The sequence below is a fragment of the Rattus norvegicus genome, chromosome 4, assembly GCF_021556685.1.
Source record: "Rattus norvegicus strain SHRSP/BbbUtx chromosome 4, alternate assembly SHRSP_T2T, whole genome shotgun sequence".
Taxonomy (NCBI): Eukaryota; Metazoa; Chordata; class Mammalia; order Rodentia; family Muridae; genus Rattus; species Rattus norvegicus.
The window spans coordinates 66,255,863-66,283,287 of NC_141537.1; the positions used below are offsets into that span (position 1 = coordinate 66,255,863).

Sequence of the window (27,425 nt, forward strand, 5' to 3'; positions counted from 1 at the left end):
TGTTCTAGAGCTTTCGGGTGTGCTGTCAAGCTGCTAATGTATGCTCTTTCCAGTTTCTTTTGGGAGGCACACAGAGCTATGAATCATTTGCACAGCTATTAAAAACAATGACTTCATAAAATTCTTAAGCAAATGGATGGAACTAGAAAATATCATCCTGAGTGAGGTAACCCAGTCACAAAAGAACACACATGGTATGCACTCACTGATGAGTGGATATTAGCCCAAAAGCTGGGAATACCTAAGATACAATTTACAGACCACATGAAGCTCAAGAAGAAGAAAGACCGAAGTGTGGATGCTTCAGTCCTTCTTAGAAGGGGGAACAAAAACCACAGGTGAAAATACAGAGAAAAAGTGTGGTGCAGAGACTGAAGAAAAGGCCATCCAGAGACTGACACACCTGGGGGATCCACCCCACATGCAGACACCAAACCCAGTCACTAATGCTAATGCTGACAGGAGCCTGATATAGCTGTCTCCTGAGAGGCTCTGCCAGAGCCTGTCAAATACAGAGGCAGAGGCTTGCAGCCAACCCTTGGACTGAGAACAGGTCCCCAATGGAGGAGTTAGAGAAAGGACTGAAGGAGCTGAAGGGGTTTGCAACCCCATAGGAAGAACAACAATATTAACCAAACAGACACCCTGGAGCTCCCAGGGACTAAACCACCAACCAAAGAGTACACATGGACAGACCAATGGCTCCAGCTGCATATGTAGCAGAGGATGACTTGTTGGGCATCTATGGGAGGAGAGGCTCTTGGTCCTGTGAATATTTGATGTCCCAGTGTAGAGGAATGCCAGGGCGGGCAGATAGGAGGAAGTGGGTGAGTAGGGGGAGAACTCTCATAGAAGCAGAGAGAAAGGGGAAACCAGGAAAGGGAATAACATTTGAAATGTAAATAAAGAAAATATCTAGTAAAAAAAAATAATTAAATTAGAGCTCAAAAATGCATAGTGAAAAGTAATAGAAAAAGAAAAGAATCACACAAGTGAGAGATCATAACGGGCATTTATCAAAAGATACTAATGATTAAAAGAAAACGGGGGTGGGGTGTTGCTCAGAATTTCACTCATCAGAAAAATAGAAGCTGAAAGCCAGAAGCACAAGATCTTATTTGGACTAAGAGCAGCCACTGTCATCAAAATATGTGCAAGTAATGATTGATGGTAAGAACTCGCATGAGTGGAGGCTACCAGGAGTTTGCAGAATCCTGGGTGAAGAGCATGATCCACAAACTACAAAGGGTGAGTGACCACGGGGTGCACAGCCCCACAGAGTACATCTACAGTGCGACGTCTGCAATGAAGGTTCAGGAACACTACAGAGGAAGATCCAGGAAGACGGGAAGAACCATAGGACCAGACCGATTCCTCCTGGATACTGACTTCCAGACGTGTCAGAAAAGCTCCAGAGAAACATTCACTGCTTTGGATAGACGATCATGCCGTTAACTAGTATGTTCTTTTAATGCTTACCTTATATTTAAACAAATACGTGCAATAAGGATTTCAAAACAAAAGATGTCTGAATTCTTAAAACAATTTTTTAAAACAAGCAAATCTGTGTTGAAAGTTGTAGGTGATATCCCTAGACTTCTGGTAGACTGTGCTTATTCTCCGAAATAGAGGTTTTCCACAGAAGTATGTGAATATATGAGATTGTCTAACTGTATGCTTTTGCAATGTATCACTATACTAGACTGTTCTATATGAAGGGGATTCTGAGATAATCAGACCTAAGATATACACTGACCATTGGTTACTGTATTGGGCAGTGCTGTATCTAGAGTCTGTCACTCTTAAAGCATAAGACCAAAGACCAGTCTTAAACTGCCACCCATCTACAAATTTCTATTCAAAACCTCCCATCTCTCATGTAGGCCAGTCGTAAGGCCTGAGGACAATGAAAACTACATGTCTAATTTTCTATGAGCAAAGTGACAAGATGTGATAGCAAGAGAGGTTAAATCATGAAGACTTAAAGTGTTCATTCTTATTCCATTTCTCTCAGTGACCTTGCAGCTAAAGTAATAGACGCCATGGCCATCCTAGTCCTCATAACCTTGTTTGATGCTCTGCGACAGGTTTTGGACATATGCATTTGTGGTAGTTCCCATTCGTTGCTCTAAACTTTTAAGATTTATAAATTTATATATTTTAAATGTTAGTCCCTTCCATCATGTCCTGGGAGATCATCAGAGTGAGGGGGCCGCCACATTGAGGTGGGCTTGAAATAAGCGTTCAAGATGGGTATGAAAGCTAAGTCTGAGAGGCAGAGTGGAAATTCTGAAAATACCCAGAAATGAGAGATTTTCTAAGACAATAGACTGTAGGTGGGGTAGGACTCCTAGATAGATACTCGCAGGCTTGCCCAGTATGACAAAACCATGACAGAAAACAAAGCAGGGTCTCTAGGTGGCTGGATCCTGCTTTGCCTCTGCACACTGCTCAGCACACTGTGAAAAGCTGTAGCCGTAAGATACACTACACGGGAGGGAATAAGGCAGCGTGCGCAGCACACATGCCCGTGCACCAGAAGGAACTGCGTGTGTGGATTTTATTAACATCCCTTTCTTGTGCTTGCCAGTAGCTAACACGACAGTTCCTATAAGACTGGGTGTTACACACCCTACTCAGCACATGCTCTTAATCCCAGAACTCAGAGGCAGGTAGATCTTTGTGAGTAGAGGGCCTCCTGGTCTACCAGTTCCAGGATAACCAGGACTACAAAAAGAAGCCCTGTCTCAAAAACAAACAAACAAACAAACACCAACCTTTTAGAAGCTTCTTACCTGACTTATCAACTCTCCATGTTCTTGCCCAACCCCCTCCCTCCCTCCCTCCCTCCCTCCCTCCCTCCTTCCCTTCCTTCCTTCCTTCCTTCCTTCCTTCCTTCCTTCCTTCCTTCCTTCCTTCCTTCCTTTGTTTGTTAGTTCCTTCCTTCCCTTTCCTGGCCACAGTCCTGAGAGCTTCCTACTTCTCACTCTTTGGTAAAATACAATTGTTTTGTAATGAAGCCCACCACATAGGTACATTCTGTTGCTATGGTGAATTTTCAGAAATATCTGGGCCTGGACACTTGATGTCATTCTTAAGAGAGTATTCGGGTTGGTGTCATAAGTCACCTAAAATGTCTCAAGTGGAGAACAATTTCTCATGGGACACTCCGTCCAGGCACATTTCGGGGTCCTTTTTACTACTAAAGAAATGACATTTTGTGTTGCCGCTGTTCCACTGTCAACCGGTGCCGCTGCAGACCTAGTGGTTTCTGGAGCCTGCTGATGGGCAAGAATCTCCATTTACATTGAGGAAACCTAGATGTGCTTTAATGCATTTCGAAAGTGGACTCTAGATTCTTTTCTCTAGGCAATGACTTTTCTCACTTGAGCTTCCACCAAAGGTCTGTGTTGTCTATCCCTAGAGGACACTACTCCATGAAGTCACATTGAGGACCTGCTGAGAAACACTGAGCCAAGTAGATCCAAGGTACAAGTTTGTTACTGTGGCCCCAGAGCATCTATAATCAAGGACAACAGGACCAAATGACCACTGCATCGAGAATCTCCATAAAGTACATAAACCCCTTTGTTTGCTTTCGCTCATTCTGGATATGCTCATTTCTCTAAGACAATGAACAAAGCACAGATGTAAAATAGCTCAGGCGAGAAAGAGAGAGAGAGAGCAAGGATGAAAGTCCAGCAGCCACACAAAGTAGCACTGAGAGGAGAGAGAGACAGACACACTCTATTCAAGTTCCCTTCAGGGACAGCCAGAGGGCCTCAAAGGTATCCTTCACTACACACACAGTGAAAGGGCAGAGAATGGGGGAAGAGCACAGAGATGGGCATTGTCAACGAGGTGAAAGTCCCAAAATGCCTATCACAAACACTGGTGGGCTCTCATTTGAGGTGAGTACCCATCTACTCAATTACCACTCCATCTTCAAGATTCTCTACGCAAATACAGCCAGGGATGGCCTGTGTGCGAGCTGTGTTTGAAAAATACTGTTATTAAAAAAAGATTCTTGTGTTTACATCTATTAGGATTTTTTAAAAAAGCAATTTCATCATTAGCTTGTATGATTTGCTTTTCTTGCTGAATACTCTTCAGTTTCGGAAGGCCCTTAAATGCCCTCTAAATGAAATGTTACTGCCACCTACCGTTCTGTTCCAGGATTGTAAACAAAACGAGAAAGGAGTTTCTTTAAAGTGACAAGGACCAGAGACCTTCAGCAAAGGAGAGTAGTAGATAAAAGAGGTCGAGTCAGGTTCACCTACTTATTCGGTATGGAGACCTGACTGCATGTGAGCATTTTAAATCCTCGAGGAATAAGTCTTCGCAAAAGCATTTGTCAGCATGCTTCTTAAAAAGGAAAAAAAAATGGAACAGAAAAGATCCAACCAAAGAAGACACACACAGGGGATCAGGGGTGAAGCCTTCAGAAACCAGACTCACGGCTTTAGCAATGCTTGGGGAACCCTGAAAAACAGCTCAGGTTGAGACAAAAATCAGTTTGCATTTTGGGAACATGTGGTTTATTTTATTTTAAAATGTTAGTACATTTATTTGTGTTGGTGGGGGGTACTACATGTCAGCAGAAGAACCACAATATTGACTACGGGCCAGAACAGCGCCCACAGTCTCTGAGAACCGGGTTGTTTGCACAGCCCTATTAAGAACTTAGACCAGCACATCAATGAGAGATGCTTAGAACACTTCCCGGTATTTACTAGGAACCTGATGTGGGAATGGGGCTGACCATCCACTGAGAGGAAGAAAGGAAGGAAAGGCTGGGCTCCGGTGTACAGCATGGCATTAAGTGATAACTTCGACACTCCCTTTTGCTGCCTGAATATCCTGTTGCTATCTCCAGTAACATGGTGGAAATCCTCAGGATTTCCCAGGATGAAGCTCTGAGAAGACCAAACTGACAGCTGTTTCAGTGTTGGGCTTGGCTCCCTTTCAGAAAGGGAGAAAAGATATTTTTGGGTCCTAGCAAAAGTGTGCCCACTCTTCTGATAGCTCCAGAATGCTCTAAAGGGCTCTCAATAATCCTGACTGAAGAACTTGTCCCTTTAGCAGAGAGGCAGTAACAGATGGTGGAACTAGCATCCCTTGTCTGGACGGCCACTTAATTCAGCTTTGCACACCTTCCTCCATACCCTGTATCCCTATTCCACTTACCAAACTGATGAGAGCCAATACCCTCCTGTAATTGGACTAAAGAGGGCTGGCTGTCCAGAAACCCATGGCACAGAGCACTGGGTATGAGCATAAGGCTGTTCCCAGGGGAGACAAGACAGGCTGTGCACACAGCCTCCACGTTTACCACAGTCTTGGAGAGACTTTTTATTCTAATTGGCCCAACAGCACTCCAGCTTCTGCATGCAGGAAGAGACGGAGTTGACACTGTGTAGTTTTAAATGATACTGAAGCAGCTTCATCACACACACTCACACACACACACACTCACACACACACTCACACACAAACACACACACACTCACACACTCACACACAAACACACACACTCACACACACAAACACACTCACACACACAAACACACACACTCACACACACACACACAAACACACACACTCACACACTCACACAAACACACACACTCACACACACAAACACACCCACTCACACACACACTCACAAACACACACTCACACACATTCACACACACTCACACACACAAACACACACAATACACACACACAAACACACACACACTCACACACAAACACACACTCACACACACTCACACACATTCACACACACAAACACACACACTCACACACACAAACACACAAACACTCACACACACAAACACACACTCACACACACATTCACACACACACTCACACACACTCACACACTCACACACAAACACACACACTCACACACACAAACACACACACACTCACATACTCACACACACACTCACACACATTCACATACACACTCACACACAAACTCACACACTCACACACACTCTCACACACAAACACACACACACTCACACACAAACACTCTCTCTCACACACATACACAAACACACACACTCACACACACAAACACACACTCACACACACAAACACACACTCACACACACAAACACTCTCTCACACACATACAAAAACACACACACTTACACACACTCACACACACAAACACACACTCACACACAAACACACACACAAACACTCTCTCACACACATACAAAAACACACACACTCACACACACACATACAAAAACACACACACAAACACACAAACTCACACACACTCACACACACAGAAACACACACACTCACACACACAAACACACACACACACACACACACACACACACACACACAATCGCTAACATTTTGCCAGCTTCTCATAATGCCTGGAGGGCAAACTGTTGTGGAAGGCAAAGCTAGCCTCTCTGCTATGGTTTTACTTTATTTTACATTTTTGGTAGTTTTATCTTATGTTCATGAGTGTTTACTGGCATGTATGTCTGTGCATCACATATGTGCAGTGCCCACCAAGGCCAGAAGGCTTTGAGTCCCCTATGACAAGAGATACAGAAGGCTATGAGCCACCGTGTGGGTGACAGGAGTAGAAACCAGGTCTCTAGAAGGGCAGCTTGTGCCCTTAACCACAGAGCCACCTTCCCTCTGCTTTGTTTTTGAAGAATATTCATATGAGTGCCTTGCAGTCCCTGTCCACTGTTCCCAGCCTACTTGGTAAGCCAAGACACAGCGCACTTTCTGCACATTAAAGGTTCCACGCTTAGATCCACTTATGAATGTCTGGGGCCCTGTATATGCAGACTCTAGATATTAGGATTCCTTTGAGTCCAGTCATCTCCTTCTCCATTCAAAAACGCCTAAGTGTCTTAAAGGGCCAAGTAATTAAGAAAACCCCAAATACCAAGGAAAGGAGTAGGGAAAGTATCTCATGGCGCACGCTGCTCGAAGGAACCATTTCTGGCTACCCCTATTTCCCATGGAGCTCATCACAGTGGCTTCTAACTCCCCATAGCCACTATCAGAACTGCCTACCTTTGAACCTGTGAGATATCCACAACTCATCTAAGGAATATGGATACATTTTCATTATTTCCCTACAAACTCTCCCTAGATCAAATAGTTTCATATTGAAGCCTGGAACATAAACATGGATTGCAGAGCTTAACAAACGCACTCAGCACTTTACCTAGTACTTTGTAGCAATGTGGATAGGGGTAGGTTCACCACAGCACCCCATCAGCTACTTTAAATCTTCTTGCTTCAGCCTCCCGAGCAGCAGTCTTTTTGCAGGCCTGCGCCACCAGCCTAAGCAAGCCTTTTCTCTAATATCCAGCATTCATTCATTCATTCATTCATTCATTCATTCATTCATCCCTCAAGCTTCGTTATAGGCTGCTATTCCGGATACAGCACAATGTGTTGTGGGGACAAAGTTAGCAACGTACAATTTGGCTAGTGAGGGAACATATATGACTTAAAGAAGCCTCCAGTTGCTTTGTATGCATTCCGACCACTGTTACCCAGGTGTGAATAGGTAAGGTTTCCAACTTTTACAAATGAAAAAAAAAAAAAAGAACCACTTAACAGTGGTAATGTTTCCAGTGCTGTAATTTCTGAGAAAATTTGAAACTAATAAAACTGGAAAGGCAGAATTTCCTGGCAGCATTTTCAATACAACATGTGTTTTAATGTTGGCACACATCTCCGCTAACCCTTTCCCCACTTACAATGCCAGTAAAAACAAGACCTGCTTACCTAGACCCTGTGATGGCTACTCTCCTAGGTGGATTTGGAAGCATGACTCAATCCCCCCCCCCATTTCTCCAATTTCTTTGAGAAGTGGTCATAAAAAGAAAGTGAAAATATCTTATTAGATACTTTTGACACATATAGGGACAGGATATCTCGTGTGCTTGGCTCTCAAAGGTAAGCACTTGAGAACAGCAAGGAGATAAACAAGACCAAAGAGAGATGTGCCTTTCCGGAATGTTTCCCTGCTGGGGTGATTATCCAAGGTGATCAGACTTAGGCCAGCCAGAGGTGAGCAGGGAGGGGACCCAAATATCTTCCCAAAACATATGTCAGGGAGGATCTCTGTCCTGACGGCACTGACGCCAGCTCATAGCCCAGCAAAACCCACACCCCACTAAGAAGATTAATTTTCTCCGTCTTATCTGACTGTGATGCTCAAAGGGTATTTCCACAGTCCAAATCCTCACCCAACCGTTCATCTCCCTCTGGGTACCCGGAGCTTTGACAATAAGCACACTCCCCATTTTTCCTAGGCTCGGGTCATAACCTAATATTTTCAGAGGAAACTGGGGAAAGAAAGTGGATGAGAACCAGAGGGGCATGAAGCTATTTCTTTTACATCAGCCGAGAACATGTGGTTCTTTTAGAAATGGGGGAGGACTTGTGTTGACATCATGACTCTGAGTTGTAAACTATATGGAAAAGGCCAGATTTTTTATTTAAAGTATGATGATGAGTTTTGGCTGTCCCTGAATGGTCTCTTAGTTACAGATTTCTTTAAACACAGCCAGACAAAGTGATTTTAATTACCACTGAGTGTTCTCCGAGGGACATTTCTAATTCTATAAAGAAAAAGTTGGTATTTACCAGCTCTTGTGAAATGGTGCAGTAAAATATGCCTAAGAATCAATTTTTAAAAAATTCATACTATTTACATATAAAAATAAAAATAGAGTGTAAGGGAAGGAGCGAATCCTGATTTCTAGTTTTCTCTTAGCATATATCCATTATGACATGTATCATAGTGAATTACAACCAATGGTTTCTATGAGATTTCCCCTACTAAATATAAGCTCTTCAAGGGCAGTGTGCTTCTTATTTAGACTTGTATCTCCAGCGCCTCTCGTGGGTACAGAAGGTGACCAGTATTAGTTGGTTCAGTAGTTGAGTGTATTTCCTAGAAGTAAAATGGAATCGTAAATCAGACTTCACGCACCGTAGTACCTCAAACTTGCTAACAGTGACTCTTGTCTGAGAGTGAACTATTATGCCAATCACGGAGCTCTATCAGCCTCGATCGGCTGACAAGGCAACAGATAAATTCTTAGACACAGACGTCTCCATAATGGTTTCATATGGTTTCAGAATGAACTCAATATCACTTCTCATTAATGTCAGGTAACAGCCTGTCCTGGGGCGGCACATTACAGCCTCACCCTCCTGTCTTAGGATCAGGGCCCAGGCAGTCCCCTTTTACTTGGGTGATATTCTGTCACCTTGGACCTTTCAGGCCTAGGAGTTGGGGATAATAATGTATTATTATAATAAATATAATAAATGAATGCTTGTTTTTCCATCAATTTAGGAGCGGCTCATAAACCAAAATCTGAAACCTGAAGATTTCTGTTACTCAGAAACTACGTCCCGTTCTGGGTCCTGCTCCTGCCAACCCCCAGTGGACTCAAATGCTAGTCCTCCATGTTTTCAGAGTGCTCACAGCACACTGCAGTTCTCGTTTCTTTTCCTGCCTCAAAGATGCAGTGATGGCCATTCCAAATTTGATAAATATTGCCTAAATACAAGATACGAGCCTAAATAAGAATTGCATCTTTTAAAGTCTTCCGTTCAAACAAAATACAGTGTCACCCAGGGCAATCATGGCACCATTAACGATTAGGGCAAAATCTCAAAACAAGATCCGATGCAGTTATACTAAGTCACTAGGTAGCTTAGGGTGATCTTGCACTTGAGCTTTTCCTACCACCACCCCTGGGTGCGAACTCATGTTGAGGAGGTGTTGTTATCGACCCAGCACTTCGCACACGCCAAGCAAGGAGTCTACGTACTGGGCTACAGCCCCACCTGCACGGAGCCATATTGGATTTGGGCCTAGCCGCTTTTTGACTGCATGGTTCAAAGTGACTCTGGGCTGTTTGGCCACAGAGACTCACCCCGAAGATGACTGCCATAAATCTTAAGATTGTTGGATAAAGCCTCTCCCATGAATTTACGGCACAGGAGTATAACATTCAAGGGATGCCTCAGCTCGAGCAGATACCAGTTATCTCCTCAGTCAACACCCAGTGTCTCCACCACCTGACCTCATCGCCTGACTTCTTTGCCTCCAGCTATCACTGCCTATACCCTCATCTCCCCCTCCTTCATATTTCACAAAGGTCACTCCCCCTACCTGAAAGCCTTAAAAGCTGCAATGTTCATCCCAATAAACGAGACCTTGACAACAGAACTTTTGCTTGGTCTCCTTCTTCTCTTCACCCCCATTTTGGCCCACAGGTAGAAAGCCTCTTCGGAACCCTGAATAACTGGGTCCCCGCTGGCGGGGACACCCACCCACATGCGATCTCAACTAAACATCCTTAGACACACAAACTAATTTGCTAAACCTTAAGGCAAATTCATCATGATCCTAACAGGAAAATGTGTCAGGAGCCATTGCCAATTTACTTCAAAATCAGTTCTTCACGATAGCCCTGTGCTCTCTTCTCAGGTTTTGAAGACAGTGTGCATGCTGTGCGTCCATCTTTGGAACCAGAGACCGTCTTTGCGGAGCTGTGTGCGCATGGGCACGTATACGCCTAGCCCCAAATTCTCATGATGCTGAATGGAAAAACAGTAGGAACTCAATAAAATAGAGCAGTGACAAAAACAGAGTTTTCCCCTTCCGTGGCTCCCCTCTCACCGTTCTTGAATAAGGAAGGAAAATAATGCATCTAAGGAACCCAGTGCTCAAAAACAAAGAGAAAATACCAAGAAGGTCCAAGGAGTCTTTGGCCAGGGAAAAGCCTAGGGGTGACCTCCCTGATGTGGAGGAGGAATGAGCAGGGCAAACTTTCCCCATCCCTTGCTCTGTATGTGTGTGTGTGTGTGTGTGTGTGTGTGTGTGTGTGTGTGTGTGTGTGTGTGTGTAGGGGGTAGAATTCTTTCCAGAATATTGACTTTCTTATTTATGTTCTCAAAGAATCAACTCTTTTTTTCCCAATGTAATTCTTAGTCATTTATTTCTTTATCTTTACTGTTTGGCTCCTTTCCTATGTCTTTATGCTTTTTAATTAATTAATTAATTTTACATCTCCACCAGTTTCCCCTCCCTCCCATTTCCTTCCCCATCCATTCCTCTTCTGTTTCTCTTCAGAAAAGGGGGAGCCTCCCACGGATACCAGACAGCCATGGCATATCAAGTGGCAGCATGTCTTTATTCTTAACTGAGGTTCTCCTGTCAAACAAAACGTTGGCATATTTGCATTCAATAACTTTTATTGACAAATGATTTATAGTCACAAATCATTCGGAATGTTTTTAGCATGTCAAATTCTGAGAGATAACACTTATCAGCTTCAATACTTTTGACTTGTTCTTCAGGAGTCTGTTGCTTAATATCATCAAGGTAATGAAATTAAACCTGTTTTTGTTTCCATGTTGATTGAGGCTTTAAGGCTGGTCTAGCAGACACCAGTCTTATTGCGATAATTATTCATCTTCTTTTCATGTATTTATTACTCAATATTTCTTCTGTGAAAATACTTTGCAGCATTAAGAAGCTTTAAAAATGCATGCATGCATGTACACACACACACACACACACACACACACACACACACACACACTCAACACAGAAAGACAGTTATCAAGATGCTGTAACTGGAGAGGAAAGGGTTTAGGCTAATACTTCCAGGTCACAGTTCATGATCAAGGGATGTCAAGATAGGAACTCAAGCAGGGGCTTGAAACACAAACCATGGAGGAATGTTGCTCTCTGGCTTACTTATTGACTTGTTCTCTGGTTTATGCTCAGCCAGCTTTTAGCTCACACTCACCTGCCCAGGAACGGTACCTCCTTCATCAATTAATAAAAAAGACACTACGATGAGTGTTCCATGTCTGGAGATCCATGGATTCAATCAAGCAATGATTAAAAAATTATTTGAGTGAAATGTTATTTGTAGTGAGCATATATGGCTCTCCTTGTTCTTCCCTAAATGATACAGTACTACAAATACCTATGGAGCATTTATCTCATATTAGGTAGCATGTATGTAAGAGAAGTGGATTATTTACGAGCACTGAACCATTTTACATAAAGCACTTTGGTATCTGCTGTAGGTCAGAGAAATACTGGTGAACCTAAGAGTTCAATCCGACATAGGTTGTTATGGGAGTGCTACATGGATGTGCAGTTCTTGGAAGAATGCCAACTATTTCAGGGACAACTTCTCATATGTTACAGCGTGTAAAAGAGTATGCTCACAGAGGACACTGGCTACAGATGCCTAGATTGAAATAATAGGAAACCACAGACACACTGAAGCACTCAGCTGGTCTGGAAAGGCTTAATATTTATTTCTGCAGATAATTAAAAGTCTAATTTTCCAATAAGCCTGCCCACAGATAGATGGCCACTTATTTAGCCATTCACGGATGGCTGAGTCATTCCTGTTCACAAGCCCTAATTCTGTACAAAAAGGAAATGGGAAAACACTCTGAATTGTAAGCAATCAAAAAGCCACCCGGAACCAACAACATGGTTTAATTAAAAAGAGAAAACCCATAGCAATTCATTTTTTCCATTTTCCTCCTCTCATAAAAAAAAAATAAGAGGTCATACAAGTAATTAAAATGAAGTCTCCTTTGCCCTCAGGGTGTCTGAGTAGAACCTTTGCCAATGAAATAATTAGCTTGAGATTTCTCATTTTTCTCCCTTTGTCTTGGGGAAATTGCTTCTGGCCTTTCTTAAGAAACAATGCCGTGTCTTGCCTCTTCTTTAACTGTAGGCTCCTAAAAAGCTAAGTAATCTTGTTATTCTGTGGGAAGGTAAGAGTGAATGTTTTAAAGTCAGTATCACTATTTGATGAGAACCCTGTACTTAACTGAAAAAAAAATCAGTTTCATAAATGACGTTCTTCTCTAACTTCTGAGATGGGATGATTGTCCTGAATTAAAACTGGGTATAAATAAATTTAATTGTGACCTCAGATTGTACTCTATAATGTGTTCCTGTAGCAAAATACGGGCAGGTAAGATGATTCACGTAGCACAAAGTATCAACTTTTCTGCAAAATTCCAAGCAGCACACTGCTTTCCAACCATGATCGCACCTGAAGAAAAAGGATCAGACTTGCCTACACACAGGAGTTGTATTTGTTTCGCCATACATGACACATCTACACATAAGTAGCACCTGCCTTGTCCTAGTTCTCTTATGTCGTCTTAGAGAAGGAAGCATTAATTGTAGCTCACAATTCTAGGTTACAGTCCACCATTGTGGGGGATTCAGGGTGGAGGGACCTGGAAGTAACTGTCATGTCTCATTGACACTCAAGAGAGATGAATTAACGCATGTAAGCTGACTGCTCGGCTTTCTCTTCCTTCATAAAATCCAAGACTCAAACTGAGGAAACAGTACCACCCACCATTAGACTGGTCCTTCCCACACCAATTAACATAATGAAGAAAACTCCTCACAGGCAGGCCTACAGGCAGACACGATCTAGACAATCCTACACGGAGACTATTCTCAGGTGATTCTAAATTATATCAAGCTAACAATTAAAACTACCATACCACTGTAAGAAAGAAAAGCAACTACTGGACAGTATTGCATGGAGCACATACCTACATTCAGAAATGGAGGCAAAGCAACAAATCCTAGTAGTCACACAATGAAACCCTGTGTGTCCCTTCCTAGCTATTCAAAGCTCTGCTGTATGTCTTCAGGATGCAGTTCAGAGGGGCATCTGACATACTCTGGTCTCCAGGAACAAAAATATTAGTGAGGTTAAAAGCATTTCAGACCCAGGTGCACAGTCTCAAGGTCGCTCACAAGGGAGAAAAATAGAAGGTGGAGATCCGCTAAGGTGCTGCGTGCAGGGAAACCTAAGCCAAGTAAGTGTCAAGAGCGACAGAGACTCGAGACAGCTTGGGTACCACAGAAGACAGCTCTTGCTTCAGTCCCCTCTCCCCCAGCAATCATAACAGCACAAAGGTAAACAGCAAGACCCAGCTTAGTAGCCTCTGGGTCCTCTGTCTGACATGCATGATGTTCTCAGCAATAGAATTTATCTTCCACCTCTGGGGAAGAACCAAGCCAAGCGTAGTAGCGATAGCATGGTGTATGGTGTTCTAGGATTCTCTTGGACAACCCAGACCAACAAGTCAAAGGAGGGCGTCTCATACCTGCTATTGTGGTTTTTCTTAGGTGGTTTATGGTTCTTATAAAAATGATACTATTCAGACTGAACAGGTTACACACACACACTACCACTACCACAAACAACAACAACAACAATTTATAAAAAAAGAGATAGTGAATTTGAAAGAAAGTAAGGAGGGGTCTAAGGGAGAGAGTATGGAGGGAGGAATGGAGAGGTGAAATGATGTAACTGTATTATAATCTCAAAGAGACTCACTGTAGCACTCTGGAGTGGCTGAAGTCTTTCAGATCTGAGTCCTCATAGTGGGGTGTGATCATCCCACTGTCACTCAGCATACGTTTCCTCAGGGCAGGGTTCCACCAGTCAGACAGCCTGGGGCAAAAGTGGCACCAGAAAGTAACTGTACATCTTACTCTGCTTTTCTCTTATAATGATCTTGTCTTAAACATGAGAGCGGAATCCATTTTTACTAGGTACATACTTCATATTCATCATTTCTCAACAGCCCTGAAAGTAACTGGTATGATTTTATCCTTTTTTAAGTTCAGGCACTTTGATCTGAAGATTAAACCATTTTACTACAGGTGACATGAGTAAAGAATTAAAGGAGCCAGGCACAGAAATATAATTTAGAGAATGAGAAAACCCAACCTTGTTCTTAGCATCTTTGTTTCCGGAAGGCACTGTGGCTGAGAAGTGAGAAATCAAGGGTGGATTGATGGTCTAGTGGATTTTCAGGCCACTCTGTGTTTGTATTTAAGTGACAAAATTCTGACCCAAAAGAAAACTGTCCATTTGGGTGATGACTTGGCATAGAAAGAGGGAAGGCCCAAAGCTACCTTAACAGATGGCTTCATCCTCATCAAATAAATTTGAGTCTTTATTGTGTGGGGTGGGCTGTAGGCACCAGCATCTGCCTCTTCTTCAGAGGCAGGGCGTCAGGCTGGGTTGTCTCTGGGACAGAAACTTGATTATGCTCTGTCATTGTGACACACAATGTTCGTTTGCTATGGGTGCCTGCATGTGCTCTCATGGGCAACCATTATTTCAGCCGTCACTCCCACACACCAGGGAGCTACTTTCTATTAGTTCTACACTCCACAAGGACACGGACATTTGTATCTTCTCACTTTTGCACTATTGGCTCTCACATGTTTACACTAGTACCTGGTGCTTAACAACTCCCAAGAAGTATTTTTGAATTGTGAGATGTTTTCTTTAAATAACTTAGACACAATACAAAGTCCTGATTTCTTTAGCAAACTCACCACAGACTGGGCACTGTGATTTTGCTGTGAATATAACTATAGTGTCATTTGCTTTAGAAACTTCTGTAAGGCATGTGGAAATGCTTGAATGCTTTTTTTTTTGTAAACTTTTCTAATTTTCAATTTTGACTCAGTTTCAAACATTCTCTTTTTTTAAAGATTTATCTTATTTTTTATTTATATATACTGTGTGTATTTATGTGTGGTTATGCACACATGTGAGTCTAAGTGCCCACAGAGTCCAGGAGAGGGCATCAGTCTCCCTGAAGCTGGAATATAGTAGTATAGACACCCAATGGGAGGGGTGGGAACTGAACTCAGGTCCTCTGCAAGAAAAGTACATGCTCTTTAACTGCTGATCTGTCCAACCTCTCAAATAGTGTTTCAGTACTTATAATCTGTGTAATTTATCTTTAGTGCCGCTCAAATTTGGGGGTTAATATAGCTGCCTACTTAAACTCTATGGAAATGAGCATGAAGTACTTTGGTAATAATAAACAAAAAACACAAAAAATGGAAGAAAAAATATATCTCTATAAAAAGGTGATAATTATAGAACCAGGTGCCTGTGCTTTACTTTAAGGAAGCATCAACAAATCTGTATTCGAAATGTTTTTTATGTCATTAGAATATCAAGTCCAAAGCCAAAGGAGATATGGAGATCACGCTACAGCCAGCCAAGGCAGCACCAACAGAGGAGAAACACACTCACCCAGAAGCCTGTTCAACCACTAGGTCTGGCATTCCTGGAGGTGTCCCTGCCTGCTGTGACACCACCATATCTGGGTCCAGAATAAAAATCTCATCATGAGAAATCTCCATCACAAAGTGCAAATGTTCCTAAGGGAGAAAAGCAAGCCTGTCAAGGTGTTGACATCACCACCCAAGCATGGTCCCAAGGTGAAGTAAGGTGTGCAGTACACCAAATAATTCCACTCTTTGACCAGGAGCTTGAGCATCTGCCATCGCTCTCTGACTTTATCGAGTCTCAGGCAGGGGACAATGGGGAGAGATGAACGTCCCTGGTTCAGGACTCACACCTGACCGGGACTGTGTCTATAGGACCAGAAATGATCTTTCCCCTGCTTCTTTCCAGATGCTATCAAAGATGTGACATCCCACATGCTACCTGATCTAGTATGAGTACATGACAGCTGGGACTTCTGCCCCACAATGTGGCCTTAGCTGTGTGACAATGGCTAAGAAAGAGCCGGCTTTCAATGGGTTCAAAACCACATTAGTATTCTTCCTGGAAAATCTGAATAGTGGGAGGAGTTGTTAACCTTGGGCAAACATAATTCATTCTCTCTCTCTCTCTCTCTCTCTCTCTCTCTCTCTCTCTCTCTCCCTCCCTCCCTCCCTCCCTCCCTCCCCCTCTCTCTCTCTCTCTCTCTCTCTCTCTCTCTCTCTCTCTCTCTCTCTCTCTCTCTCTCTCTCTCTCTTTTTCACCAAAAAAGCATTTAAAAAACATAAGGTTTGCTTTGGTCAGAGAACAAGCCCCATGTAAAAGAAAACTTCGCGTGAAGAACTGTGATAATAGTTGCCATTCAAGTTATTATCTGTGTTCACTTACCATGTCAAGCCATTTCATCGAGCCCATAAGTCATAAAACATAGACAAAAATCATTGTGGCTAAGATTAGGAACACCATCCTGCAATCTGGGAACACTTTAATTTTTTCATTAGGAAAAAAAAATCTATGAGACTAGCTGCCAACATGTTATATGGACTTGGGGACATTTTACTTTCTTAATAAGCTGGAAATAACTTACCTGAGATCTGTCTATTCGATAAAAGCGGTCAGCAGAAGTTGCTAAGGGAAAAAAATATATGGGCATTTAAAGTAATTTATATCTGTCACCAGATTCATAGCCTTCCTTTCTACTGAACGATCAAAACCTTTGTATTATAAGCATAGGACATGAGTGGCCAGTCTCTAAATCTATTATTATCAAGTCATCACTTCCATGCTTTGGCCACTGCTACTCCAGTGCTAAGCCCTTCAAGCCACACAGCTGTTTGTCTTTAAACTATAACTCAAATGCCTCAGTCTATGTGAAACTGTGACAGGGTAAACAGTGCAGAGGGTCCTCCAGTTTTGAGTTCCTGCTGAGGCCATTTCAGGTTTAATTAGTATTTCATCTCCTTGGTGGAAAACTTCACAAAGCTATTCTAGAAACCCAAGGTCAAGATGTCCTAGCTAACTTACCTGCTTCTGCGATTGCTTGCACAGAACCCCACCTCCAACCAACTGCTTATCTTTGCTTCTGTCAAATTTCTTGCTTACACAAAGTTGTACCTACAGCTGTTGATTGAGATGCCAGGACTTGGTTTTTGCCCCCAAACCCCTGTGCTGTGACACTCTGTGCTACAGTTAGGTCCTGAATACTTGGGTGTAGTAGTCCCAGATGGTTGGAATAAAGACTCTCAATTGTCTATAAACTGTGTCTGAGTGGTTATCTCTGATGAGCTTTTCGGAACAAAACTGTTCTCCATTCCAACTGCCAACAGCAGAGAGTCTGTCACTCTTTAACCCTATGCATACTGACAGGTTCCTTAAACACCTTAAAGAGACAACATCAAAGATGATCCTGAGACAAAAAGGCTGCATTTCTTACTTATTCTCATATGTCTCTAGGAATTAGCACAGGACTTTAACTGAGGGGAGAGCTGAATATTTTATTAAATAAAGAAACCCAGGAAAGATGATATAGTCCAACAACCTTCCCAGGAATGTAACTCTCATTTTGGAAAACACCTTGAAGATGCAGGCCAGAGGCCACATATGGCCCCCCAAAAATCATTTCTCTTCCACACTCTGTCCCTAGAAATATTTCTGAAGGAAGCCATGACAAGCAAAGATTATTGTTTAGGTAATCTCTGAATGGGATTAGGCTGCATCTATTTAAGAAAGAAAACTTCCAAAGTAAAACAAGTTTTTTTAAACACCCTATGTATTTGTATTTGATTCTTGTTAATTTTAAATATATTTAAAAATATGTTTTTTCCTTATTTAAATCTAACAGAGTCCAAATATGAGAGATTTTACAAAACAGACCCAAAGCAATAAGAAATACAGAGCACAACATAGAAAGGGATGCAAACATTTGCTTTTAATCACAGACTTTAAAAGTAATTCTCTGGCTTCCTTAAGCAGCAGATGGACGTGGGTGTAGAGACCCACAGCCAGACCTTATGAGGAGGAAGAGACTAAGTCAGAAGTCTCCACTGGGTCTCCTTAGAGCTCAGGGAACTCTGTGGAAGAGGGGACAGAAGAACTGTAGAATCAGAGGGGATGGGGACCCAAGAGAATGGGTCCACTGAATCAACTAGGGAGAATGCAGAGGGACTCATAGAGACTGAAGCAGCAAACAGGGAGCCTGTGTAGGTCTGCACCAGGTCCTTGGCATAGACATTACGGTTGTGAGCCTGGTATTTTATGGTATTTTCCTAACAGTGTGGGCGTATCTTTGACTCTTTTGCCTCCTTTCCTCCTCCCCTGTTGCCTTGACCAGCTTCAATATGAGGGCTTTTGCCTTAATTATATCTTGTTTGGTTGTTGTCTCTGGCAGACCTGCTCTTTTCTGATGGAAGATGGAGAAGGAGTAGATCTGGGGGAGATGAGAGTTGGGAGTTGGGAGAAATCTGGAGAGGGGACGCCACTGTGGTCTGGATGTATTATATGAGAGAAGAATTTTCAGTTTTTTAAAGAGGGGAAAAAGTAACACTCTGAAGGAAACTGGGCTCAAAAATAGGAGAATCAAAGCTTAAAAGCCTAAGTCTAAAGCACCATAGTCCCAGCAGGACTGACTCTTCTCTCCTCTTTCAGACACGACTTCAGCCTTGATGCCGATCAAGAGTTAGCCATAAAAGAGTTCCAATGCACAGACATACCATTTTGTATGCCAATTTAAAAGGTTAAAAAAAAGTGATCAAAACAATTAAGAAAGGATTGTAATAGAAAAGTTATATAGCAATACACTTCCATAGTTAAAACCACTATTCCTAATACAATTTTATTCGAGCCTATGTATGGAACATAAAGACTTGCATGAATTCGTGATTTCCTTATCGCTTCCCTGTGACTCTGGGAGGGAGACGTGAGTGTGGTTCCCACAGCTATGGGTTAACAGAGTTTGGAGGGAAATCATCAGTCAGAGCTGAGCTAGGAATGGAAGCCTGTACCCTGGTTGACGCATGTTAGACTTAGTAGTTACATGTGCCTGTCTGTGCAGCTGACCCATATCCATTCCAACCCTACATCCTTGAGGATGAACACACTAATGAACAAAGGGCCATCCGCAAGAGCACTCTGTCTCCATGCACACAACATAAATATACTTTGGCTAGCTGTCCCAGATAGCAGATAAGCAGGAGTCTATAGAGATGAAGATGTATTGCAGTGTAGATAATTAGGTGGAAAATTGGAATTCGACAGCATCTAGGAAAGTGAAAAATGCACGAGATGGCAGGCAGACGACTCATTAAATGCTCACATGATAACTGACCCCATTATGTGCACAATAGGTTACACTCAGCAGAAAAGTTACAGACGCTAGTGGAACTCTCCATTTTCCTTGTAGGTATGCACTATACGGAAATGATGGCCTTGGAAAATTAGCATGAAAATTCCAAGGCATGGAAGTAATGCAGGAATTAGTATCTATCTTGTGACTGTAGGCTGTAGGTTTTGGCCCACACTACTCTGAGGTATGCACCCAAGGCTTTCAGGAAAGGAAGGTGGTAATAAAGGGAGTGTCCGTTTAAACAGTTTGATGCTGAAGTGCTTTGAGGGAAATGACTCTGGGAAAGGTCCAGTAATGTCAACAAGTCTATGCCATTGAAATGTAAATGCCAATCACAGGAAGGCTTTATGAAGTGCAGCTGGGACAGCCACATCTTGTTCTGCTGCATCCCCAACCCAATCTCTGCCAGGTCCCCAAACACTCACCGTCTAGGAAGCACCACCGTGGGGACAGCCTCTGAGCTGAGATCGCCCTGGGGAAGGAAGTTTCTTGGTCCTAGAAAGAGATACAAATGTTCCCGTGGATCCACTTGAATGATAAAAGTTGCCTTCCCTCCACTCCCTTCCATACCACACACTGGAGTAAGCGGACAGTTGCTTCTCAGTGGAGTACTGAAGCAAAGCCAAACCACATTCTGCTAGGTACTACACAGAAACGCAACCCAGTCCATGCTGTGTTGAGTCTCTCTGTCCTCAGGCTCGCCCACCTATGACAGGGGTAGGAAAGGAAGGAATCCGTGTCTTGTTCTGTCTCAGACTGATGCACTGGGTTCACTCTTCAAAGATAGCCAATACTTAAGCTTACATGAACACAGGCTCTCATGCACTCTTTCCTGTAGTTTGAGAGTATAGCATTTCCTCTCTGAAATTAAGCAAGTTTTGTAGTCTCCTGGTTCACCCATCTTGCTGAGAAACTTCCTTCTGTAACATTATTAAAATCCACTGCAGAACTCTCGTTGTACTCGTCATTCTCTCTGCAATTGTTCTCTCTCTCTAAAGGCAAATGTCCCTCAATTAATGCTATTTTATCTTCTTGATAACTTTCTTACTTTATTTTTTTCAAGACCGGGTTTCTCCATGTATCTCTGGCTATCCTGAAACTCACTCTGTACCAGGTTGGCCTTGAACTCACAGAGATCAGCCTGTCTCTGCCTCTTGAGTGCTGGGATTAAAGGCACGTACTACCATTGCTGGCTCTGATAATTTTCTTTCTTTCTTATTTTATTTTGTTTATTTACAATCCAGCTGTTGACCCCCTCCCACAATTCCTCATCCAATTCCTCCCCCTCTCTATCTCTGAGGCCTTACCCCTCCCTGGGGCCTAGGATTAAGTCTTTTCCCACTGAGGCCAGACCAAGCAGTCCTCTGCTATATATGTGTTGGGGGCCTCGGACCAGCTCATGTATACTCTTTGGTTGGTGGCTCAGTGTCTGGGAGCTCCTAGGGGCCTGGGGAAGTTGACACTGCTGGTCTTCCTATGGGAAGTTGACACTGCTGGTCTTCCTATGGGAAGTTGACACTGCTGGTCTTCCTATGGGAAGTTGACACTGCTGGTCTTCCTATGGGAAGTTGAAACTGCTGGTCTTCCTATGGGAAGTTGACACTGCTGGTCTTCCTATGGGGAAGTTGACACTGCTGGTCTTCCTATGGGAAGTTGACACTGCTGGTCTTCCTATGGGAAGTTGACACTGCTGGTCTTCCTATGGGAAGTTGACACTGCTGGTCTTCCTATGGGAAGTTGACACTGCTGGTCTTCCTATGGGAAGTTGACACTGCTGGTCTTCCTATGGGAAGTTGACACTGCTGGTCTTCCTATGGGAAGTTGACACTGCTGGTCTTCCTATGGGAAGTTGACACTGCTGGTCTTCCTATGGGAAGTTGACACTGCTGGTCTTCCTATGGGAAGTTGACACTGCTGGTCTTCCTATGGGAAGTTGACACTGCTGGTCTTCCTATGGGAAGTTGACACTGCTGGTCTTCCTATGGGAAGTTGACACTGCTGGTCTTCCTATGGGGAAGTTGACACTGTTGGTCTTCCTATGGGGAAGTTGACACTGCTGGTCTTCCTATGGGAAGTTGACACTGCTGGTCATCCTATGGGAAGTTGACACTGCTGGTCTTCCTATGGGAAGTTGACACTGCTGGTCTTCCTATGGGAAGTTGACACTGCTGGTCTTCCTATGGGAAGTTGACACTGCTGGTCTTCCTATGGGGAAGTTGACATTACTGGTCTTCCTATGGGAAGTTGATATTACTGGTCTTCCTATGGGAAGTTGACACTGCTGGTCTTCCTATGGGAAGTTGACACTGCTGGTCTTCCTATGGGAAGTTGACACTGCTGGTCTTCCTATGGGGAAGTTGACACTGCTGGTCATCCTATGGGAAGTTGACACTGCTGGTCTTCCTATGGGAAGTTGACACTGCTGGTCTTCCTATGGGAAGCTGACACTGCTGGTCTTCCTATGGGGTCCCCCTCCTCTTCCACTTCTTCCATCCTGCCCCTAATTCAACCATAGGGGTCCCTGACTTTAGGTTAGGTGTAAGTATCTTTGTCTCAGTCAGCTGCTGATTGGGTTTCTCAGAGGACAGCCATGCTAGGCTTCTGTCACGTGTGTCTTTTGGGGTCTTGGTTCGGTTACTCAGAATGGTATTTTGTAGTTCCATCCATTTGCCTGCAAAACTCAATGATGTCCTCATTCTTAATAGCTAAATAGTATTCCATTGTGTAAATGAACCATTCTTCTTTTGAGGGACATCTGGGTTGTCTCCAGCTTCTGGCCACTATGAACGCACCTGATCATAATGTTTGGTAATTTTCATAACCACCCCTTCTTTGCCCTGTCAAACTCCTGAAACATACATCCTGACTTTCTCACCACCAACTCCCAGGTACACATTTGATCATCCCCTGAAATCAGTCCTTCAGAATCTTCCCAGAGAGAAACAAGATCAGCTCTGCTCCTTCCTGAGTTGATATTCCTAGTCTTCACACTTCCTTGGAGTCATTGAAGCTTTTAATTTTTTTAATTTTCCCAAATTAAAAGATAATTATGTCATTTCTCCTTTTTCCTTTTCTCCCTCCAACTGCTCCCATGTTGAGTAGAGAGAGCAAGGGACTTCTCTGTTCTCTCTAACTTAATGGCCTCTGGCCTATTTTTTCTAACTAATAATGATTAGCAAATACTGTTATTTGTACATATATAATTTCAAGGATGACCATGTGGTATTGGATAATCAATTCAGAGGGCTGATACTTAGGTTTTTCAACATTCCTTGGTTGCCTGGAGCTCTTTGTATAGGGTTGGGGGCTTTAAGCAAGTTGGACGGTGTCATGCTGGTCTTGTTTACTTTTGATAAGAGATTAGATTCCTGAGAGAAGAGTGAGCTGGGACCTTGGGAAAAGCAAGGATCATATCCTTATGCTTCCAAAGAAGCAAAAAGTTAAAAGCAACCCTCTTAGTAGGAGCTCACTAATGATTATCAGGGAAGAGGTCCTTGGAGTTTATAATAACACATGACTTAGAGTCTTCTAATACTAGCTGGAAGTAAAATTAAACTCATTGACTGAAACAACATAAGTAAGGGTGGCCAGGCCTCTGTGGAGAAGATACTGGGAACTTGATTTTTCCTGAAGATTTGAAAGCTTCAGTCATGGGAACATCCACAGAGGGCAGATGTGCTGTATCAAGCCATGGAATGGAAGCCACAGGGGTGGACGGTCTGGTGTATACAGATGAGACAGGGAAGGCAAAGACAAACGGCATAGGAGAAATGACAAGAGCCAATCAGAGGCCACTGGGGCTTCCTCCTGATTTAGGCTACCCTGCCAGTACCTCACTACATCTTATGCAAATTAACCCAGCAACAGCAAGCCACACTAATGGATGTGTGTTACAAACACGGGCTGCAGCTCTGCAGAAAGCTACAGCGGACCCCACAATCTATTCAACACGCCCTTCAGAAGAGTGTGACGCATGGTGAAGAACCATGGGTCTTAGTAGAGCAAAACAGGTCCAGCTTAGCACCAGAGATCCCTTATCTAGACAGGGTTTTCAAGTTTTCTGCTCAAATGGATTCTGAAAGTCAAAGGATTGATAAAGGGAAAATTGGCCTCCCTCGGGGTTGTCGCAGAAATGTATCTTTATGCGTCTGATTTGCTAAAGCAATGGATGCAGATCTCAAGCTGGCTTTGTCGACTTGCAAGCTGAGCTAAATGAAATCTCAACATCTGATCTTTGTCCGTGTTTATGAGAACTATGCTTAATGCCTTGAGAATTGTATTTTGACACATGGTATCTGGATCTAAAGAAACTTAAGGTTCTTAATATACTTTTATAAAATGTGTTATGCCAACACCTCACAAGTTTTGTTAATATATTTCTTGGCATATATATATATGCCAAGAAATTTGAAATGATCTGAAATGTTTGTTGGTAGCTGTGAAAACTAATAAAGACATTAAGCAAAGATAACCATCTCAGAAAATGAAGGGGCTCAGACAGCCTGGGCACATTCTGAATCTTAATATTATTTTCTGTAAATAACACCCAAGTGAGAGAGTATAGGTATAGTTTCAAATCATATGTATGCACAATTTGCTACACACTCTCTCTCTCTCTCTCTCTCTCTCTCTCTCTCTCTCTCTCTCTCTCTCTCTCTCTCTCTACTTGTAAGAATACTTATAAAAAAATCTGCACTAATTTGGCAGGCCCACATGTACATGCATTTTCCTGGAGAGGGACACTCTTCTTTCTATAGGTTATCAGAGTAATCTGAGATTCCTGAAAGGCTAAAACAATCCACAATTTAAATTTCAACAACCCCAAATTTAGGTAAAAAGAAATTCAATACAATAAGAGTATATACATCAGTAGAAATACCTTAAAATGTACAAAGTCTCAAAAACAGGTTTCAAAGTTAGAGGTGATTGAGGTGATTCTGTCCAAGACTGTGGCTCTTTCCTTAGTGAGAAACTGCGTCAGTTTCTGTCCTAAGAGTCAACACCATTTTTGCTTGGTTCCATTTTAGTCCCTCCAAAATATTTCTGATTAGAGCCTTAAGTTCTATACATTGTCGTTTATTTTTTAATTGTTTCTATTGATTTCATATGTTTGGGTGTTTTACCTGAATGTATACCCGTGCACCATATGCATACCGGGTGCCAATAAAGACCAGAAGAACGCATCAGATCCCTTGAAACTAAAGTTACAATCAGTTGTGAGCTGCTCTGTGTGTGATGGGAACTGAACCTTTACCTATTATGGCTCCTGTCTCCTTTACTGTCACTTTGTAAAAGGAGGAAAGATTTACATTGAACAACATCTATTCCTAAAAACTGAAGTTGAATAGCAATGACAACATAGAGATCTGAGTTAAGAAATCAATTTTACTAAAAGGAAAATCAGATACCTTCTAAGTGAATGAAGATTTTGCCACAATTTTAGAGGCTGTTACAAAACTCAGAGAGTGAGAAAGAAAGAGAGGGAAGGGGAAGGGAGGGAGGGGGAAGAGAGAAGGGAAGGGAGGAAGGAAGAGGAGGGGAGGAAGGGAGGGAGGGAAGGAGGGAGGGAGGGAAGGAGGGAGGGAGGGAAGGAGGGAGGGAGAGAGAGAGAGAGATTTAACTGCTCTGTGATGCTTCCCTGAAACAGCTTTGTACTTTCTGTAAGTGAGCTCATAAAAGGACAGCTATTAGCATAATGAGGTCTTATGCCACGGTCATTAGAATTCCAAAGAAAAGTAATTAATATAATCTTAGACATACACTGAATTAAACTACCTTTTTTTTTAATAAGTACATCTGTAGGGCTGCGGAAGGAGCTCAACAGGAAAAATGCTTGCTGTGCAAAAACAGGGTCCTGAGTTCAGATCCCCAGCACCAGCATAAAAGCTGGACATTGCAGTGTGTTCCTGGAACCCCAGAACACACCAACAGGTAGAGACATGCATTCTGCAGCTTATGTCTAGCTAGCCCATCTAGCTGAAATGGCAAGCTCTAGTTTCAGTGAGAGACCCTGGCTCTGAAATTAAGATGAAGGCAGGAGCCTAGCTTGGCTGTCCTCTGAGAGGCTCTTCCAGCAGCTGACTGAGACAGATGCAGGTACTTACAGCCAACCATTGGACTGAGGTTGGGGAAACCCAAGGAAGAGTTAGGGGAAGGATCGAAGGAGCTGAAGACGATGGTAACCCCAAGAACAACACTATCAACTAACCAAGACTCCAAGGTCCACATTCATCTCTCTATGGCATTTAAATATACTCCAAAGACAGGACTATGCCTTTTGTTATATCAATATATTTCTGATGAGATGATGAAGTAGGAGGAGGAGGAAGAAGAAGAAAGAGAAGAAGAAGAAGAAGAAGAAGAAGAAGAAGAAGAAGAAGAAGAAGAAGAAGAAGAAGAAGATGATGATGATGATGATGATGATGATGATGATGATGGAAGAAAAAGGAAATAGATCAAGCTTCCGTTAAGCAGCAAGGCTGGAGAAGTAGAACCCTGGTCTTCAGAATACCAGCATTGATAGTCCCAGCTCCATCAACTACCAGGTAAGAGCATCTGGGGAGGGATCTTATCTAGTTTGTGCCTTAAATGCCTTGTTTGTATGATGGCCCTGGCAGAATTTATCCTGAAGTATTACTGAGAAATTAATGAAATGTGTAAAATACTTAACTTGTTGGCCGTTTCACGGTTCTATGTACTTGTAAAGATCTAAGTCTAGCAATGCCGAGAGAACTGTAAAATGAGGAGCTCACGGGACATTGGCCATCTTGTCATCTAGACACTAAGCATGGTGCAGCCCTGGACCACTGCTGCATCAGTGCCACTGAACTCAGATGAGGAAAGATTCTAGGAGAAAGAAAAACTGCTTGGACAGACATGAAAAAGAAGGGCATTAAACAAAGGCTGGAATCATCCAGCTTGCTGGTTTGGTCTTTCCATAGCTTGCCTTACTCCACAACTCCATAGTCCTCTTTACCCTTGGAGAAATGGGGCATTAACCTCCAAGGCAAATATCACCTGTCACTGACAGCGACACTTTTCAGAACACTGTCCACTGTGTCTCTTGCCCATTACTCCCCATTCTGCTTACTGGATACTCCTTTTCACAAAGATTAACTTCTCTTGTGCTAAGCTGGTTAGCTGGTTTACATAGCTGTGATGTTTATTATGGAAATTGCTATTTATTTATTATTTACCTATTTATTTATCTATCTATTTATTTATTTATTTATATCCAGTAAAGCAAAGACATGTCACTCAAAGGCTACAACAAGTGAAGTTGGGCAAACTATCTCCAAGAAGGTGACCGTTAACCATCCTGATAATCTCCTCATTTCTGTCTGCATCTAATTTGGGAATTCCTGTAATAACCAAGTTACGGTTTATTTTCCCAAAGGAAGGTCATTTTAATGATGGTTTTAAGTTATTTTCTGACTATTGCTGCAATGCCACAAATA

General features: G+C 42.7%; 1 protein-coding gene and 1 long non-coding RNA gene across 9 annotated transcripts in view; one reads left to right on the top strand and one right to left on the bottom strand.

The window, feature by feature from the left end:
* The window catches only part of Dgki (diacylglycerol kinase, iota), a 452,769-nt gene that overhangs the window by 60,099 nt on the left and 365,245 nt on the right, over positions 1-27,425 (bottom strand). For all 7 annotated transcript variants that reach the window (XM_087659331.1, NM_198782.2, XM_087659334.1 and 4 more), the window contains 4 exon segments: positions 20,394-20,463; positions 17,215-17,255; positions 16,155-16,282; positions 14,430-14,546 (listed from right to left, as the gene is read on the bottom strand). In XM_087659331.1, coding sequence (XP_087515457.1) covers positions 14,430-14,546; positions 16,155-16,282; positions 17,215-17,255; positions 20,394-20,463 — 356 coding nt within the window.
* On the top strand, positions 174-10,250 carry LOC147994805 (uncharacterized). 2 transcript variants are annotated; one of them, XR_015686479.1, is made up of 3 exons: positions 174-1,458; positions 3,425-3,574; positions 9,371-10,250. It is a non-coding gene; the product is annotated as an uncharacterized LOC147994805 (long non-coding RNA). The 2 variants fall into 2 exon arrangements; XR_015686480.1 differs by having other exon boundaries at positions 3,425-3,489.